The following is a 16,971-nucleotide window of genomic DNA, read 5'->3' as shown; positions in this document are numbered from 1 at the left end:
GAGTTACCGCACTCACAAGGTGCAGGGCGAGTGTTCAGTATACAGTACAGTATACTACACGTGCATGCCCCGTGGAGGCACAGAAGCAGTCAGAGCACCAGCAGACTGCACCTACTGGGCAAATCTGCAGTACACACTGTGGGGCTGATTTACAAGCCCCTTGCGTCGCTTTCTCACCGCTGTTGCGTCACTTTTGTGACGCAGCAGTGGCGTAAAATGTGTGGCCCATTTACAACGTGACGCATCTAGGGAGATGTGTCACGTTGTAAAGCCCTGCGTCACATTATACCTGCGCCAGGTATAATGTATGCAGGGTGGGCGTTCCCATGCAAAAAGCCACGTAGAACTGGTGCAGTGAAATGTACAAGATTTCACTGCGTCACTCTACGCCTTCACTGCGTCAAAATCCCTACTCCTGCTCAGACCAGGCATAAGGATTGACACTGGGCATTTTACATGGGACCTACCTAAGTTTTCTGGCGCATTGCTGGAGTTACGTCACTTTTGTGACAAACTCCAACAATGCGTCCCTTTTCCTCCAACAGATGCGTCAGAATTTCTGACCCATCTGTAATTCCTTGCTCCATGGTGCATTGTATTGTAAATACAGCGCATTCATGGTGGCACAAGGACATTTGGAGGTGACGCAAGGAAATTGACGCATCTATGCAGATGCGTCAGTTCCTTGTAAATCTGCCCCAGTGCGGTGACTGGCAGGGTCCTGCAGAGGAGCCAGCAGACTCCTTCAGGCCCGTCTCTCTTGCAGGGACCGACACCTGGACTAGAAATGACAAAACTGAGGGGCAGATTTACAAGCACCTTGCGACATTTTTACAACACCGTTGCATCACTTCTGTGACGCAGCGGCATAGTATACCATGCGCCACTATGCAACATATTTACACATGACGCATGTAGTGAGATGCGGCACGTTGTAAAGCCCTGCATCACATTATACCTGCGTCAGGTATAATGTATGCAGGGTGGGTGTTCCGTCGCAAGAAAGCCTCGTAAAAGTGGCGCAGTGAAATCTACAAGATTTCACAGAGTCACTTTTACGTCCCTGCTGCGTCAATACCTTATGCCTGCTTGTTATGTTATGTTATGTGAGCTTGTATAGCGCATGGCTACCCCAGCGACGGGGCGTCCCAGCGCTTGCAGACATGCCAGATCCTAGTATGGTAAAGGAGGTGCTAGATGGATGCAAACAACCAATTTTTTATGAGTTTTCGGAATTGCAGGTGATTTGAAGTAGCCCGAGCTTTAGGGGGGATAGAATTCCAGAGCTTAGGGGCCAAATACCTGAAGGAGAGGCCGCCGGCTCTGCTCCTCCTAATTCTGACAGTACAGGCAAGTGAGAGGTCCGCTGAGCGGAGAGCGCGCGTGGGAGTATAGAAAGAGCACAGTCCCTGCAGAGTTTGGGGGCCAACATTATACAGGATTTTGTGGGTGAGGCAAAGGGTTTTGAAATGGATGCGCTGTTGTATAGGAAGCCAGTGTAGTCGACGGAGAAGGGGGGGCGTGTGACAAGTTTTGGGTAGAGCAAATAGAACACGGGCGGCAGCGTTCTGTGCTCTTTGCAACCTATTTATTGCAGTCATGTTAGATCCTAGCATGAGGGCATTACAATAGTCCAGGTGAGATATAACTAAAGCCTGGACTATAGTCTGACGAGTAGCAGGCTAAAAAAAAAAAAAAAAATGGGTTTAAGAGAGCGAAGACGCCCAAAGCAGGTGCCTGCCACTTTTTGAGCATGAGACTCCAAGTTGAGTGTATTGTCCAATAACACCCCCAGATTTTTTACTGACTCCTTGGGTATAGGAGCAGGTCCCAGCGCCTGAGGCCACCAGTGCTCTTCCCAAGTCTGCGTGCCATTGCCAATCAGGAGTACCTCTGTTTTGGAGGCATTAAGCTGAAGGCAGTTGTTGGATAGCCACCTTGAGATCGCAAGAATGTCTTCCTGGAATTTAATTTGGTCCTCCACATTGTTCTTAGAAAAGTTGAAAATAAGTTGCGTGTCGTCCGCATATGATGTTAATGAGATCTTACGTTCCCGAGCCAACAAGGCCAGGGGGCGGACGTACACATTAAACAATGTGGGACTGAGCGCAGACCCCTGAGGCACTCCGCATTCAAGAGGGAGCTTGCTGGATGAGTACGGCGGGGCGTGCACCTGGAAGGAGCAGTCAGATAGAAAAGACGCGAACCAGTCCAGGGCCGTTTCTCTGACTCCGATCTCCCACAGTCTCTCAAGTAGTATCTTGTGGGAGACCGTGTCAAAGGCCGCACTCAAGTCCAGCAAAACCAAGATAGAGGTTGCGCCCATGTCCAGGGAGGCCCTTAGATGTTCTGTAACTGTTAACAGGGCAGACTCCGTACTATGATTAGCACGGAAGCCATTCTGGGACTCATCAAGGATCCCATTAGACTCCAAGTAGGTGTAGCAGGTGTAAGGGGTGACGCAGCATTGCGTCACATATATGCTGACAGATGCGTCACGCATCTGTCTCTCCTTGCACCACCACGGTGCGCCGCATTGTAAATGTGGCGCATCCATGGCGGCGCAAGGGGTTCCTAACATCGCGCAATATAACTGGTGCATCCCTGCTGATCTGGGAGGATGCGCCAGTTATTGTAAATTTGCCCCTGAATGTCAGACTCCAGCTGCACGCGCCCCCGCAGCCCGACACTGAGGGAATCCTATCTCTCGCTTGGGGTACTTGGAACAGATCGTATCTAAAAAATTATTTCCAGGGCAACAAAAATAACATTAAAAGGGTCTGGAATGCCGAAATAATCATTGGGTGATAAGGCTGGCACTGTCCCACGTGCACCAGGCAGACAGCAGTACAAAAGGGGGTGGTGATGGACGGAGCCTTTGAATCAATCAAACACTCACACCCAGTCAAAAGATCTGGGTTTAATCCATCACCGTTCTTTAGCCCACTCTGCCACCCCAGTTCAGACATGGCTATATGCAAATCAGTCTGACCCTGTGCCTCATGGGAACAGTCCAGCCCGAACTGCCAAGCCATGTCTTCCCTGGACCGGAAACAAGCTTCCGAGGACCGGTTTCTGGCATTCCAGCCGTCTTCAGCGCGGCTTGCTTGAATCCAGTGGCAAAGTGAGCAAGGGACTCACGTCTGAGCATACCCTGCCACACTTATGGCGGCCAAAAGCGGTACAAAAGGGGGTGGTGATGGACGGAGCATTTGAATCAATCAAACACTCACACCCAGTCAAAAGATCTGGGTTTAATCCATCACCGTTCTTTAGCCCACTCTGCCACCCCAGTTCAGACATGGCTATATGCAAATCAGTCTGACCCTGTGCCTCATGGGAACAGTCCAGCCCGAACTGCCAAGCCATGTCTTCCCTGGACCGGAAACAAGCTTCCGAGGACCGGTTTCTGGCATTCCAGCCGTCTTCAGCCCGGCTTGCTTGAATCCAGTGGCAAAGTGAGCAAGGGACTCACGTCTGAGCATACCCTGCCACACTTATGGCGGCCAAAAGCGGTACAAAAGGGGGTAGTGATGGACGGAGCATTTGAATCAATCAAACACTCACACCCAGTCAAAAGATCTGGGTTTAATCCATCACCGTTCTTTAGCCCACTCTGCCACCCCAGTTCAGACATGGCTATATGCAAATCAGTCTGACCCTGTGCCTCATGGGAACAGTCCAGCCCGAACTGCCAAGCCATGTCTTCCCTGGACCGGAAACAAGCTTCCGAGGACCGGTTTCTGGCATTCCAGCCGTCTTCAGCCCGGCTTGCTTGAATCCAGTGGCAAAGTGAGCAAGGGACTCACGTCTGAGCATACCCTGCCACACTTATGGCGGCCAAAAGCGGTACAAAAGTATCGCTTTGTTCGCCCTAAGTGTGGCAGGGTATGCTCAGACGTGAGTCCCTTGTTCACTTGGCCACTGGATTCAAGATAGCCTGGCTGATGAGGATTATGAATCCGAAACCGGTCCCAGGATGCTTGTTTCCGGTCCAGGGAAGACATGGCTTGGTAGTTCGGGCTGGACTGTTCCCATGAGGCACAGGGTCAGACTGATTTGCATATAGCCATGTCTGAACTGGGGTGGCTGAGTGAACTAAAGAATGGTGATGGATTAAACCCAGATCAGTTGACTGGGGGTGAGTGTTTGATTTGTTCAAACGCTCCGTCCATCATCCCCTTTTGTATCGCTTTGTTCGCCCTAGGTGTGGCAGGGTATGCTCAGACGTGAGTCCCTTGTTCACTTGGCCACTGGATTCAAGATAGCCTGGCTGATGAGGATTATGAATCCGAAACCGGTCCCAGGATGCTTGTTTCCGGTCCAGGGAAGACATGGCTTGGCAGTTCGGGCTGGACTGTTCCCATGAGGCACAGGGTCAGACTGATTTGCATATAGCCATGTCTGAACTGGGGTGGCTGAGTGAACTAAAGAATGGTGATGGATTAAACCCAGATCAGTTGACTGGGGGTGAGTGTTTGATTTGTTCAAACGCTCCGTCCATCATCCCCTTTTGTATCGCTTTGTTCGCCCTAAGTGTGGCAGGGTATGCTCAGACGTGAGTCCCTTGTTCACTTGGCCACTGGATTCAAGATAGCCTGGCTGATGAGGATTATGAATTCGAAACCGGTCCCAGGATGCTTGTTTCCAGTCCAGGGAAGACATGGCTTGGCAGTTCGGGCTGGACTGTTCCCATGAGGCACAGGGTCAGACTGATTTGCATATAGCCATGTCTGAACTGGGGTGGCTGAGTGAACTAAAGAATGGTGATGGATTAAACCCAGATCAGTTGACTGGGGGTGAGTGTTTGATTTGTTCAAACGCTCCGTCCATCATCCCCTTTTGTATCGCCAGGCAGAGAGCAGGCAGGCCCTGCATGTCCCTGCATACTGGCACTGCCTCATTGGCACTGCACATAACACTTCAACTTCCTGTTCTTACTTTAGGGCAAAGTTCTGGACTGTACCGAACATAAGCAAGCATTTGCAATGCAATAGGTCTCGCAGTAACCCGAGTTTAAGGTAATGGCATTGTAAATGACAATGCTTTTTTTTATGTTTTTAAAACGAAAACAAAAATAAAAGGCATTGTTATTTGCAATGTCGATAGCTCAAACTCGCATAAATGCGAGACCTATTGCATTGCAAATGCTTGTTACTTCAGGTGTTGGGAGATTAAGTGATTTGCCCAGAATCACAGGATGGTTTCCCACTTTCAAGTTAGCAGGTTTGGCTGTAACGCCAACTCGTTTTCAGTTTATAAAAGCCTAATAAAGGTTGCTTCACAGTGAGGTCTTTGCAAATGCACACACCCTCCAGGAAGGCTTGTCTTACTTCACAACCTCCTGATCCCTCCACAGCCCAAGGGCGAGGGCCTTGCATGGGAGGGTCAAGAAAAAGTACACAACTGCTGCTGCTCCAAGGGGGGCTGAGATGTAGATGGCCCATAGTCAGAGAATCCCAGACACCCAGCGGGCCCCAGCATACTCCTATCCTCCCTGGCCCACCATTGCCTGAATGTGATGGCCTGGCAGGGGAGGGGTCAGGGGCAAGGCGCTGCTTCTGGGTTTAGCCGTCCCCATGGGGGCCGAGGTAAGAATGGCCCAACAAATGGAGCAAAACCTGGCCCCCAGTAAGGCCGATGATGACACTTACCAGTTACCACCCTCGCCCGCCCACCATAGCCTGAAGTGCTATGGCCTGGCAGGGCAGGAAAGAGGCAGGGGCCCTGAAAAAATACGACCCACGTATTACCTTTAGGCACCAGCGCTTTGGCCAATGCCCGATTGCCCGCCTTCCCAATCTGACCCTGGTGGTGACAAAGAGCTGCTTTTATTGGTTCCTAGGCTGGCGGGGATATGTCCTTGCCACTTAGGTGCTCCCATGTCCAAAGCCTTCAGCTTCTGCAGCACATGGCAGTTTGATAAATCACAAGAGGTAGGGTGTGTCTGGTCTCCGGGGCTAGGACGAGAACTTTATGCATGGGAGGGAGCCCTCAGAGGAGCCTAGTTATTGGCATAACAGCACCTGTAACGGCCCTGGGTGTTCCACACTGATGTCAGAGCACAGCTTGTCAAGCTCTGATGTAATGGAAAAGCAAGTCCAACCTCAGGACTGTATGCTTGGGCAAAATGGTAGACCCCAGCTTAAATCCGAACAAAAGTATACCGGATTGCGCTGAGGAAGCCTGGGCCGCCACAAGGTCGTGACTCTGTCCGACTTTCCTGATCTGTGGGACTTTTAAATCTGGAACTGTGTAGCTTGTTTTTGACACCCTCTGCTTTTTGCTCCACCCGCAACAACGTGTCATCTTGCTAACAACTCAAACAAGCAAATGGACACTTTATGGACATTATACTATGCGACAGTGGATTAACACTCACACAACTGAATCACTATTGTTTCAAGTACTGCAATAACATAACTGATAATTGATTACATTCATTTTTTATAACATATACATCTAAGCCCTACATTGATTTATTAATATAGGACTTTGGATTAATTCTGCATTGATTGCTAGAGTGAGGTCTAATTTTGCTTCACCATCATCTTACAGATTCACTCAAATATTTTCGTCACCTAAGTGTTCAGGCTAGTCCTTTGGGAGAAACTGTTTATGTTGCCACTCCAAAATCCGAAACTAGTGATCCGAGGGCAGAGGCCTTGCAGATGGCACACGAGGTGGGGGAGCCCAGTCGTGTGCAGCGGTGGGGCAGTGAAGTGCCAAGCACGACTACCCACAAAAAAGGTAATCAGGGCACTGAATAACACAGGATCTTCTCTTTGTATCTAGCAGGAACAACAAGGTCAAAATGCCCTAGTTCCAAAATGTGGAATTAGTGCTACAACAATCTTTAAGAGGACCTGCGAATGATTCCGCTTTTGCCTCCCGTTCCTTGGAGGCAGCACATGGGTCACGCAGCAGCGGTAAATGTCCTCCGGTAGATAGTGAAGCACGGTACGCTCATACTGCGGTGGGACGCACGCTCGTTGACCTCTCATGGCACAGCTCCACACTTCGGGGAGGACACTCTCCATTAGCTGTGTTTTCTGATGACGTGTCGTGCCTGCCCCATCCAACAACAGAACCCCTTTAGATTCAAACAGACTCTTCCACTCTCGCATCGGACGGGAAACCAGGCCAGACGGACACTTTCACAATACAACAGCCGGGAATGCACTTTTCAGTAAAAAAAACGCATTCCTTCCTCCTACTTTATCAAATAAACGACTCACTGAAGAACAGGGACCAGCTTCGATCGGTAAACAGCCGTTACAACGACTTTTTTACTTTGCAATACCATTACAAAGCATGCATTACCACGCATTTTTTTAGAACGCATAGTCACTTACCACGCATGCCTTTACAACGAATTTCGTTGTAAAGGTTTGTATGGTAAATGGGCATGCGTTCTAAAAAAAAAATGTGGACGATCCACGTCGTTGTAAGGAAACAGAGGCTGTTCTGTTTCCTCACAACGATGTGCACCGCGCCGCAGAGACGATGTGAAGCAGGCACCACGAGGAGAGGGGAACCAGGAGGAGTGAGAGGTAAGGGGGATTGCGCATGGGTGGGGGTTACTTTTCTAGGGTTTAGGGTAGTGCAGTGGTGTTTGGGTAGTGTAGGGGGTCGTGTTCGGGGTAGTGTTTTAGGGTTTATGGTATTGCAGTGGTGTTTGGGTAGTGTAGGGGGTCGTGCTGGGGGTAGTGTTTTAGGGTTTTGGGTAGTGCAGTGGTCTTTGGGTTGTGTAGGGGGTCGTGCTAGGGTAGTGTTTTAGGGTTTAGGGTAGTGCAGTGGTATTTGGGTAGTATAGGGGGTCGTGCTGGGGTAGTTTTTTAGGGTTTAGGGTAGTGCAGTGGTGTTTCGGTAGTGTAGGAGATCGTGCTGGGGTAGTGTTTTAGGGTTTAGGGTAGTGCAGTCGTGTTTGGGTAGTGTAGGGGGTAGTGTTTTAGGGTTTAGGGTATTGCAGTGGTGTTTGGGTAGTGTAGGGGGTCGTGCTGGGGGTAGTGTTTTAGAGTTTAGGGTAGTGCAGTGGTGTTTGGGTAGTGTAGGGGGCCGTGCTGGGGTAGTGTTTTAGGGTTTAGGGTAGTGCAGTGGTGTTTCTGTAGTGTAGGGGGTCATGCTAGGGCTAGTATTTTAGGGTTTAGGGTAGTGCAGTGGTGTTTGGGTAGTGTAGGGGGTCATGTTTTAGGGTAGTGCAGTGGTGTGTGGGTAGTGTAGTGGGTCATGCTGGGGGTTGTGTTTTAGGGTTTAGGGTAGTGCAGTGGTGTTTGGGTAGTGTAGGGGGTAGTTCTGGGGTCGTGTTTTAGGGTTTCGGGTAGTGTAGTTGTGTTTGGATAGTGTAGGGGGTCATGCTGGGGGTAGTGTTTAGGGTTTAGGGTAGTGCAGTGGTGTTTGTGTAGTGTAGGGGGTCGTGGTTTGGGTAGATTTAGGGTTTAAGGTAGTGCAGTGGTGTTTGTGTAGTGTTGGAGGTCGTGCTGGGGGTACTATTTTAGGGTTGAGGGTAGTGCAGTGGTGTTTATGTAGTGTAGGGGGCCGTGCTGGGGGTAGTCGTTTAGGGTTTAGGGTAGTGCAGTGGGGTTTGTGTGGTGTAGGTGGGCGTGCTGGGGGTCGTGTTTTAGGGTTTAGGGTAGTGCAGTGGTGTTTGGGAAGTGTGGGGGGTCGTGCTGGGGTAGTGTTTTAGGGTTTAGGGTAGTGCAGTGGTGTTTGGGTAGTGTAGGGGTCGTGCTGGGGTAGTGTTTTAGGGTTTAGGGTAGTGCAGTGGTTGGGTAGTGTAGGGTGTAGTGCTGGGGTCGTGTTTTAGGGTTTAGGGTAGTGCTGTGGTGTTAGGGTAGTGTAGGGGGGATATTTAGGGTTTAGGGTAGTGCAGTGGTGTTTGTGTAGTGTAGGGAGTCGTGCTGGGGGTAGTGTTTTAGGGGTTGGAGTAGGGCAGTGGTGTTCGTGTAGTGTTGGGGGTCGTGCTGGGGTAGTGTTTTAGGGTTTAGGGTAGTGCAGTGTTGTTTGCGTAGTGTAGGGGGTCGTGCTGGGGTAGTGTTTTAGGGTTTAGGGTAGTGCAGTGGTGTTTGGGTAGTGTAGGGGTCGTGCTCGGGGTAGTGTTTTAGGGTTTAGGGTAGTGCAGTGGTTGGGTAGTGTAGGGTGTAGTGCTGGGGTAGTGTTTTAGGGTTTAGGGTAGTGCTGTGGTGTTAGGGTAGTGTAGGGGGGATATTTAGGGTTTAGGGTAGTGCAGTGGTGTTTGTGTAGTGTAGGGAGTCGTGCTGGGGGTAGTGTTTTAGGGGTTGGAGTAGTGCAGTGGTGTTCGTGTAGTGTTGGGGGTCGTGCTGGGGTAGTGTTTTAGGGTTTAGGGTAGTGCAGTGGTGTTTGCGTAGTGTAGGGGGTCGTGCTGGGGTAGTGTTTTAGGGTTTAGGGTAGTGCAGTGGTGTTTGCGTAGTGTAGGGGGTCGTTCTGGGGTAGTGTTTTAGGATTTAGGGTAGTGCTGTGGTGTTTGGGTAGTGTAGGGGTTGTGCTGGGGTAGTGTTTTAGGGTTTAGGGTAGTGCAGTTTATGTAGTGTAGGGTAGTGTTTCCTTAGAAACTTTTACCACGACTATACCTTTACCACGCATGTTTTTACATTGTAATTGCATGCGTGGTAAAGGCATAGTCCTTGTAAAAGATTGAGTTGTAATGGTATCTCATTGTAATTGACAACGCGTACTAATAACCGCGTTGTAATGGTGCACATTGTATTAGTACGGGTTGTAACGAGTGCTACTTCCCAACGCAAGGTTTTTGTTTTTTATTTCAACCAGAGCTTCTCCCCCAGTCACAGATATTCCCAAGCTGACGCCGTTTTATTTCACTTGTATCTCAATTTGGCACCAGCATGTTCAACTCTGATATTATTTTAATCATCGTCTCTGAAATGGTTATACACATTACTCTCACCAATGTACTGCTCTCTCAGTAAAAGGAGAGTTTTTAAGCAGTCCACCTATCACACGCTCTCACCACTCTGCCAACAAGCAGCAGCTGAGATCGCCAGGGAAGAGACGCGGTGCGCGCGTGCACATCTCCTGTCCCTCTTCAGAAGAAATATCGACAACAATAGATCTCGCCAAGCGTTGCTAGGCAAGACCTAAAATCACAATACGGACCAGATGTACTCGGATTCACAAAATGTGTACCACTTTCAAATCAGATTTTGCAAACTAAGCAATTTATTTATAGGCAGTTCACAAAATAGTGAATCCCAGGGGGTCGCAGAACGACTTGTCTAATTAATATTCATGACGCATGTCAGATTTGGAGACCTCCTGTGATTGGCTGCAATCACAGGGGTGGTGGCCTGCAAGAAACAGCAGACCACCATCCATATGAGTGAACTCCAAACTACACATTTATCCAGCTGGCTGAGCTTGAACTTTCAGGGGCACACACATGACATTGGAATGCTATTAAAGTGTCCTAGATGACTTTGGGTGTTTGTCTTTCTCTGGCATCAGCACAGATGAGAGGAGGACAGTTATTAACCTACATGGATGTTTAGGTCTGGCTTAACAGTGTAACTGTCACCGGACCTTTTCTACACCAACACTATTCTACAGTTCTTTGCTTCCACACAGATACACATTCACTCTCATGTTGTTTACTGGTAATGCTTCACATTGTCTGATCTTGGTGTAGTAGTTCTCTCTGGCCGCCAGCGCTGGGATGCCTTCAGGTTGCCATGCACTTAATAAATTCTCTAGCATAGAATAGAATAGAATAGCATAGTTGGCCAAATAAGTGCTGTCCCCTAAAGACGAGGATGCCTTAAATGGAACCCCAAGTTTCTGCACTGGAGGAGCCTTAAAATCCACAGCCTCACATTGTAAAACCCTTTCAACCTCAGAGATTCTCTATCTGAGTTATTGTGCTGCACGTGGTCGTAAATTGTTCTTTCAGTCGAGCACTCTTCCAACATGTGTGCACTTTTTATCCAAACATCTTAGTTAGAATGTGAACCGAAACTAGTTTCCCATCACCGCAAATACTGTTGAACACCCGGATAAATCTTTCAGACCAGATTTGCCAGAATAAAGATCTACCGACTAATTTCAATAAAGGATTTGAACAGATTTCCTCAAAATTCCAAGTTTATTATCGAAGGATCTCAAAACCATAGTGTTTTGTTCATTCATTTTTGGACAGGATATGAATTTCCTTTGTCTTTTTGCCCAGACTGGTCTGAAGCACATCTATTGCTGACCATGGTTCTTCCCCATTACAATTTGTTATTACCAACCTCTTTTGATCTTTAAGTCTCCTTTCTTACTTCATCCCAGTTTATTTTTAGTGGATTGGTGTGGCTCACTGGTTAGAGGCGGCAGACCCGAAAGCAGAAGACGGCCCGGAACCAGGATTCAATCCCCGGCGCGGCAGAGTCGTGAACCAGGGTCAGCGGACTCGATAATTCTCGCCTCGGCGCCTACTCTAACCAGGGATCACACTCGGCAACTCTGGGCATTAAGCTTGCCTCATCTCTACAACGGCCCCCCACAGACGCCGGGGATGCCTGGTTTCACCTTGGAGATACCCAGAAGGGACCATCTCACAGGGAAAGCCAGGACGGGTTCCCCAGCGGTCTATAGCGCCAGGACGCCTCCGGGTAGCAGTGCGCTTTACAAGACACACACATTTACATTTACATTTTCCAGTTTAATTTTGCCTCACACAGTTGGTATAATAGACTGTGTTCAATGTAGATCTACGTGGGTTGAATCCATATGTTCTCGCTATGCGACATGTGATACATTTCCATATAATGACTATAAGGGAAGAATTTACATTATTGGTGGCTATCCGGCATATCTGCCTTACATTAAGCCTGGGTAGGATACAAAAAGACCTTCTCTCACAACTTCCGGACACCTATCTCACTCTCCTCAATGCATCTCTGGAGCAAGGGGTGGTCCCTCGCGCCTTCAAAGAGGCAGTACGTGTCCCACTGCAAAAGAAAGCCGGAGTAGATCCCAGTGAACTGTGCAATTATAGACCAATATCGCTCCTCCCCTACCCAGCAAAGCTTCTGGAGGCACATGTCGCAAAACTTCTCTGTGCCTTAATTGAAGAAATTAAATTCTTGGATCCCCATCACGCAGGTTTCAGACCATCACACGCCACCGAAGCAGTCATTGTGAGTGTAGTGGACGATCTGAAAGAGGGTGCTGATAGGGGATGCACACAATCCCTGGTCTCATAAGACCTATACGCTGCACTTGATACCGTGGATCACCTCATATTAGGGGATTGAATGGAAGCGGCAGGTCTGAGGGATAAGGCACTGGAATGGATGCTATCATTTTTAGGGGAACACACACAATCTGTTAGGCTGGCCCCTTTTGACTCGGGCTGGGTCAAGAACACATGTGGTGTCCCACAAGGTTCATCTCTCCCCCCCCACCTATTTAACATTTCCATCAGCCCCTTGATTCATGCTCTGCAATCCAAGGGAGTGAAGGTATACAACTACGCTGATGACATGCAGCTGATCTTTAAAATTGACGAGACGGAGGAGTCTAAGGATTTCTTCCAACGTACAATGCTCTTCATTAAAGACTGGATGAGTCATAACTATCTCAAATTAAACTCGGATAAAACGGAGATAGTAATTTCTAATAATAGACTCGATCAGTGGATGCCAGCCCACGGGCCAGCTGCACTGGGCCTTCTACCTACCACGAAAAATTCAGTTAAAAGTTTATGAATTAACCCTGATGCCAAGCTATCCATGCATGAACAGATCGACCTGGTTACCTCCTCTTGCATTTACTACCTGAAGACTTAATAAAATTAGGAAATTCTTTACCAGGGAAGCAAGTATGGCAGTCATGCTTGCCTTGATCATGTCCAGGCTAGATTATGCTAATGCCATCTATCTAGGGCTCCCTGCATATCAGACCCATAGGCTGCAGTTAATACAAAACCAAGCAGCCAGGCTGGTCCTTCAGCAACCAAGGCACTGCCACGTTAAACCTGTCCAGAAGCAATTACATTGGCTTCTGGTGATTCAGAGGTCCATGTTTTAGACTGGTTGCATGATCTTTAACGCCCTCTGTGAGAAGGGCCCTACATCCATCTCTGCTAAGATCTCTAGGTATCTCCCCAAACGCAATCTCAGATCTCCCTCGATGTCTATGCGGATGATCCCAGGATTCTAGAGCTCGAGAACGGGTGGCTCCCGTTTCTCTGTCCTTGGTCCCTCTCTATCGAATTCCCTGCCAATGGACATCAGACTTACTCCTGAATAAACTAACTTCAGAAAAAACTAAAAACATGGCTGTTCACTCTAGCCTAGTAGCTTACAGGAAGTTTCTCCTCCTCCTTTAGCACCAAGAGACCTTTTGGTATACATGCGCTTAACAAACTCCCTAAAGATAAACATAAACATTGGAAGAGGTAGAAAAGGTGGTAACTCCCAGCAGGTTAAGAGGGAATTAATGACAGGAGGAAGTGATGCCAAATAGAGGCGGGGAGGTCATGGGGGCTGAGAGTGGATGGTGATAGGAGCAGAAGACTTGACTGACATGTGATTGGCCCAATCCCCTTCTAAGTGCCCTTCATTGCTTCGGCCTGATGGAAAACCTCCGATCTCAGGGTAGTTGCTCCACTTCTGGTGAGAACAGAGATGGGTTTGCACCAAAACCAAGGACCTTCATGCTCCCTTATTTATATACAGCTTGCATCTAATCTCTCCAATGTCCACCAGCTCTCAGCGAGTTATGCATGTATAAGAAGAGCCCTCAAGTCCTTGCACAGGTACCCAGCAGATGGTGGCCCTGGCCTATACAGCTGAATGATATCAGGAGAGGTACAATGATGCCTGGACACTTACCCACAAAGATCTGCTGTTTGCTGTCCCAGAGTGGAGCGGCCCTGACACCATTGGCCACCAGTGCAAAAAAGGCCTTTTTTATCTGAACAAAGGGATGAGAGAGAGAGTCCAGGTTATTACAAGGAACTGGAAATGACTCACTGCAAGCACTCCTAAAGTGGTGGATATTGTTGGGCTAACCTAAGCACCCTGATGGTCAGGTCTCTTCAGGGTGAGCTTTTGAGGGCTCACTCATGCACCCGCACACGTCTTTTGGAATGCACAAATCCTCACTACCCTTCATGCATCTCCAAAGTGGTGAGTATTAATGGCTCACTCATGCACCTTGTCCCCCACACATCACCAAGTTGGTCAAATACTGGAGCACTCACTCTTTCTCACTGGCTTGCTGACCCTCAGACATTGTCAGGGTTATGACTAAATAGGAACTCACTCATCCACCATCATCATTACACATCTCTAGGCTGGTGAGTATGGAAGCGCTCACTCGTGCACCTTGACCGTCACCTGTCTAAGGTGGGAAGTAACAGATGACTCACTCATGCACTCGAACGCTCACTCATCCACCATCATCATTACACATCTCTAGGCTGGTGAGTGTGGAAGCGCTCATTCGTGCACCTTGAGCGTCACCTAAGACGGTAAGTAACAGACGACTCACTCATTCACTCGAACGCTCACTCATCTACCATCATCATTATACATCTCTGGGCTGGTGAGTGTGGAAGCGCTCACTCTTGCACCTTGACCGTCACCTGTCTAAGGTGGTAAGTAACAGACGACTCACTCATGCACTCGAACGCTCACTCATCCACCATCATCATTACACATCTCTAGGGTGTGGAGTGTGGAAGCGCTCACTCGTGCACCTTGACCGTCACCTGTCTAGGGTGGTAAGTAACAGACGGCTCACTCATGCACTCGAACGCTCTCGCCTCTCTGGGGTGATGTGCATTTGAGGATTCATCCAAGCCTCTCCCTCATGTCTTCAGGGTGGTGGGTCTTGGAGGACTCTCTCACTTTTACACACTCTGCGTTCCCCATTATATGTGGTGGCCCATTTTGATCACTTCTATCCCCAAGTGTATTTAATATTTATCTGAACCCCTCAAGAATCGTCAGAGAAAAAGTAAACTGGAATTACAGTCATTTGCAGACAGTACAAAGATCCAGGTGCATCTGAGCAAAAAAAAAAAAAAAGAAATCATATTTCCCCCCGAAATTACATTTCAATTTGAGGTACATCACAAATCATTAGAAAAATTACAAAAAGAAACATACACCATTGATTTTATGATAACATTTAACCCTTGTACACAAGATTTTTCAATTCATTTTCTGTAATCAAGAAAGGATAATAGTGTTATATTCTTTACTACTTGTACCATAAAATATAAGAAATATTCTCTTCTTACAGCAGTAATGGTTCAATCTTACAACAGCCGACACGTGGTTTGCGAGTTACCTCGCTTTCTCAAGGCTGTAAATATGATAAAACAATCAGACAATATTTGTTAAAGAATATTAATATGTGGTTATTACATACAATTGATGGCTTAGTAACTCCCAAGATTATGAAACATAATTAAGTACAGGTGTGTTCCTTGGCTAATGAAAATCGATTACAAATCATAATGTAACTTTTATTCCACATTATTTCAAACCGAAGGATTGACAACTATAGATTGGCATATTACCTATGCTGAAATGAATGCACAGTTCCATAATACATGGGGGCATATGTATCAAAAAAGAGTTTTGCGATTCTCTATTTTGCGATGGTCTTTTGGGAAGATACATCCCAAAAGGCTTTTTCCCATTCAGAAACGGGCAAATTCTGAGAATCGGCCTGTTTGCAAATGGGGAAAAAAAAGTTTTGATACATATGGCCCAGGGAGCCTAATCCCATATTCACAATAGTCTGGTGAAGTTTGAAAACATGATCTCCATTTAATTCTAATAAAACTACAACACATGGATTCTTTTAAACAATTCGCACATCAGCACATAAAATGCATAGTGCATTTCTAAAATATAAACTACTCAAGTACAGTGAGTATCTACAATCAGAATAAGATCATATTAAAATGAATAGTACTATTTGCCCATGTTTCTCCGAGCTAAAACAGCTGCTTTACGGAAAGAACACACCCTGGCACAGATGATTAGGATATCGAAAGATTGCAATGTGTACAAGGCCTGTTCACAGCCTCTATGCCCTAAGGATTTTAAAAGCGGTTTCAAAAAGAGTCTCCGGGCGTAACTAAAATATTTAGAGAAAAGGAGGTAAAGCATTAGCAATTGTGAGGAAACAAGCCCTGGGGGGCCTCCCAAGACGTCGGTTGGCATTTAAAAACTCAGAAGTCACCATATGCAATGTTTTTGTTATGCTATGCTATGTTTTGTTTTGTCATGCTGTGCTTTGTTATGCTATGCCTTGTTTTGTTTTGCTATGCTATGTTTTGTTTTGCTATGCTGTTTTGTTATGCTATGCTTCGTTGTGTTTTGTTATGCTCTGCTATGTTTTGTTATGCTATGCTATCTTTTGTTGTGTTATGCTATGCTTGCTTTATTTTGTTATGCTATGCTATGTTTTGTTATGCTATGCTATGTTTTGTTGTGTTTTGTTATGATATGCCATGCTATGCTTTGTTTTGCTATGCTAGGTTTTTTTCTGTTATGCTATGTTTTGTTGTGTTTTGTTATGCTATGCTATGTAAAATGAATAGTACTATTTGCCCATGGTTCTCCGAGCTAAAACAGCTGCTTTACGAAAAGAACACACCCTGGCACAGATGATTAGGGTATCGAAAGAGTGCGATGTGTACAAGGCCTGTTCACAGCCTCTATGCCCTAAGGATTTTAAAAGCGGTTTCAAAAAGAGTCTCCGGGCGTAACTAAAATATTTAGAGAAAAGGAGGTAAAGCATTAGCAATTGTGAGGAAACAAGCCCTGGGGGGCCTCCCAAGGCGTCGGTTGGCATTTTAAAACTCAGAAGTCACCATATGCAATGTTTTTGTTATGCTATGCTATGTTTTGTTTTGTCATGCTGTGCTTTGTTATGCTATGCCTTGTTTTGTTTTGCTATGCTATGTTTTGTTTTGCTATGCTATGTTTT

At 47.2% G+C, this 16,971-nt stretch overlaps 1 protein-coding gene across 3 annotated transcripts in view; it reads right to left on the bottom strand.

Moving 5' to 3' along the window:
• PRKAG3 (protein kinase AMP-activated non-catalytic subunit gamma 3) overlaps positions 1-16,971 on the bottom strand; it is a 342,332-nt gene that overhangs the window by 113,146 nt on the left and 212,215 nt on the right. For all 3 annotated transcript variants that reach the window (XR_013608551.1, XR_013608552.1, XM_078679203.1), the window contains exon 8: positions 13,854-13,935. Coding sequence is in view for 1 of the 3 variants with exons in the window: in XM_078679203.1 (XP_078535329.1) it covers positions 13,854-13,935 (82 nt within the window). In the remaining 2 variants the exon portion in view is untranslated. The remainder of the gene's footprint in view (positions 1-13,853; positions 13,936-16,971) is intronic.

Source organism: Lissotriton helveticus, chromosome 3_1, assembly GCF_964261635.1.
Source record: "Lissotriton helveticus chromosome 3_1, aLisHel1.1, whole genome shotgun sequence".
Lineage (NCBI taxonomy): Eukaryota > Metazoa > Chordata > Amphibia > Caudata > Salamandridae > Lissotriton > Lissotriton helveticus.
The sequence above is the reverse complement of the archived record's forward strand: the minus strand, read 5'-3'. Positions and strand labels throughout refer to the sequence as shown.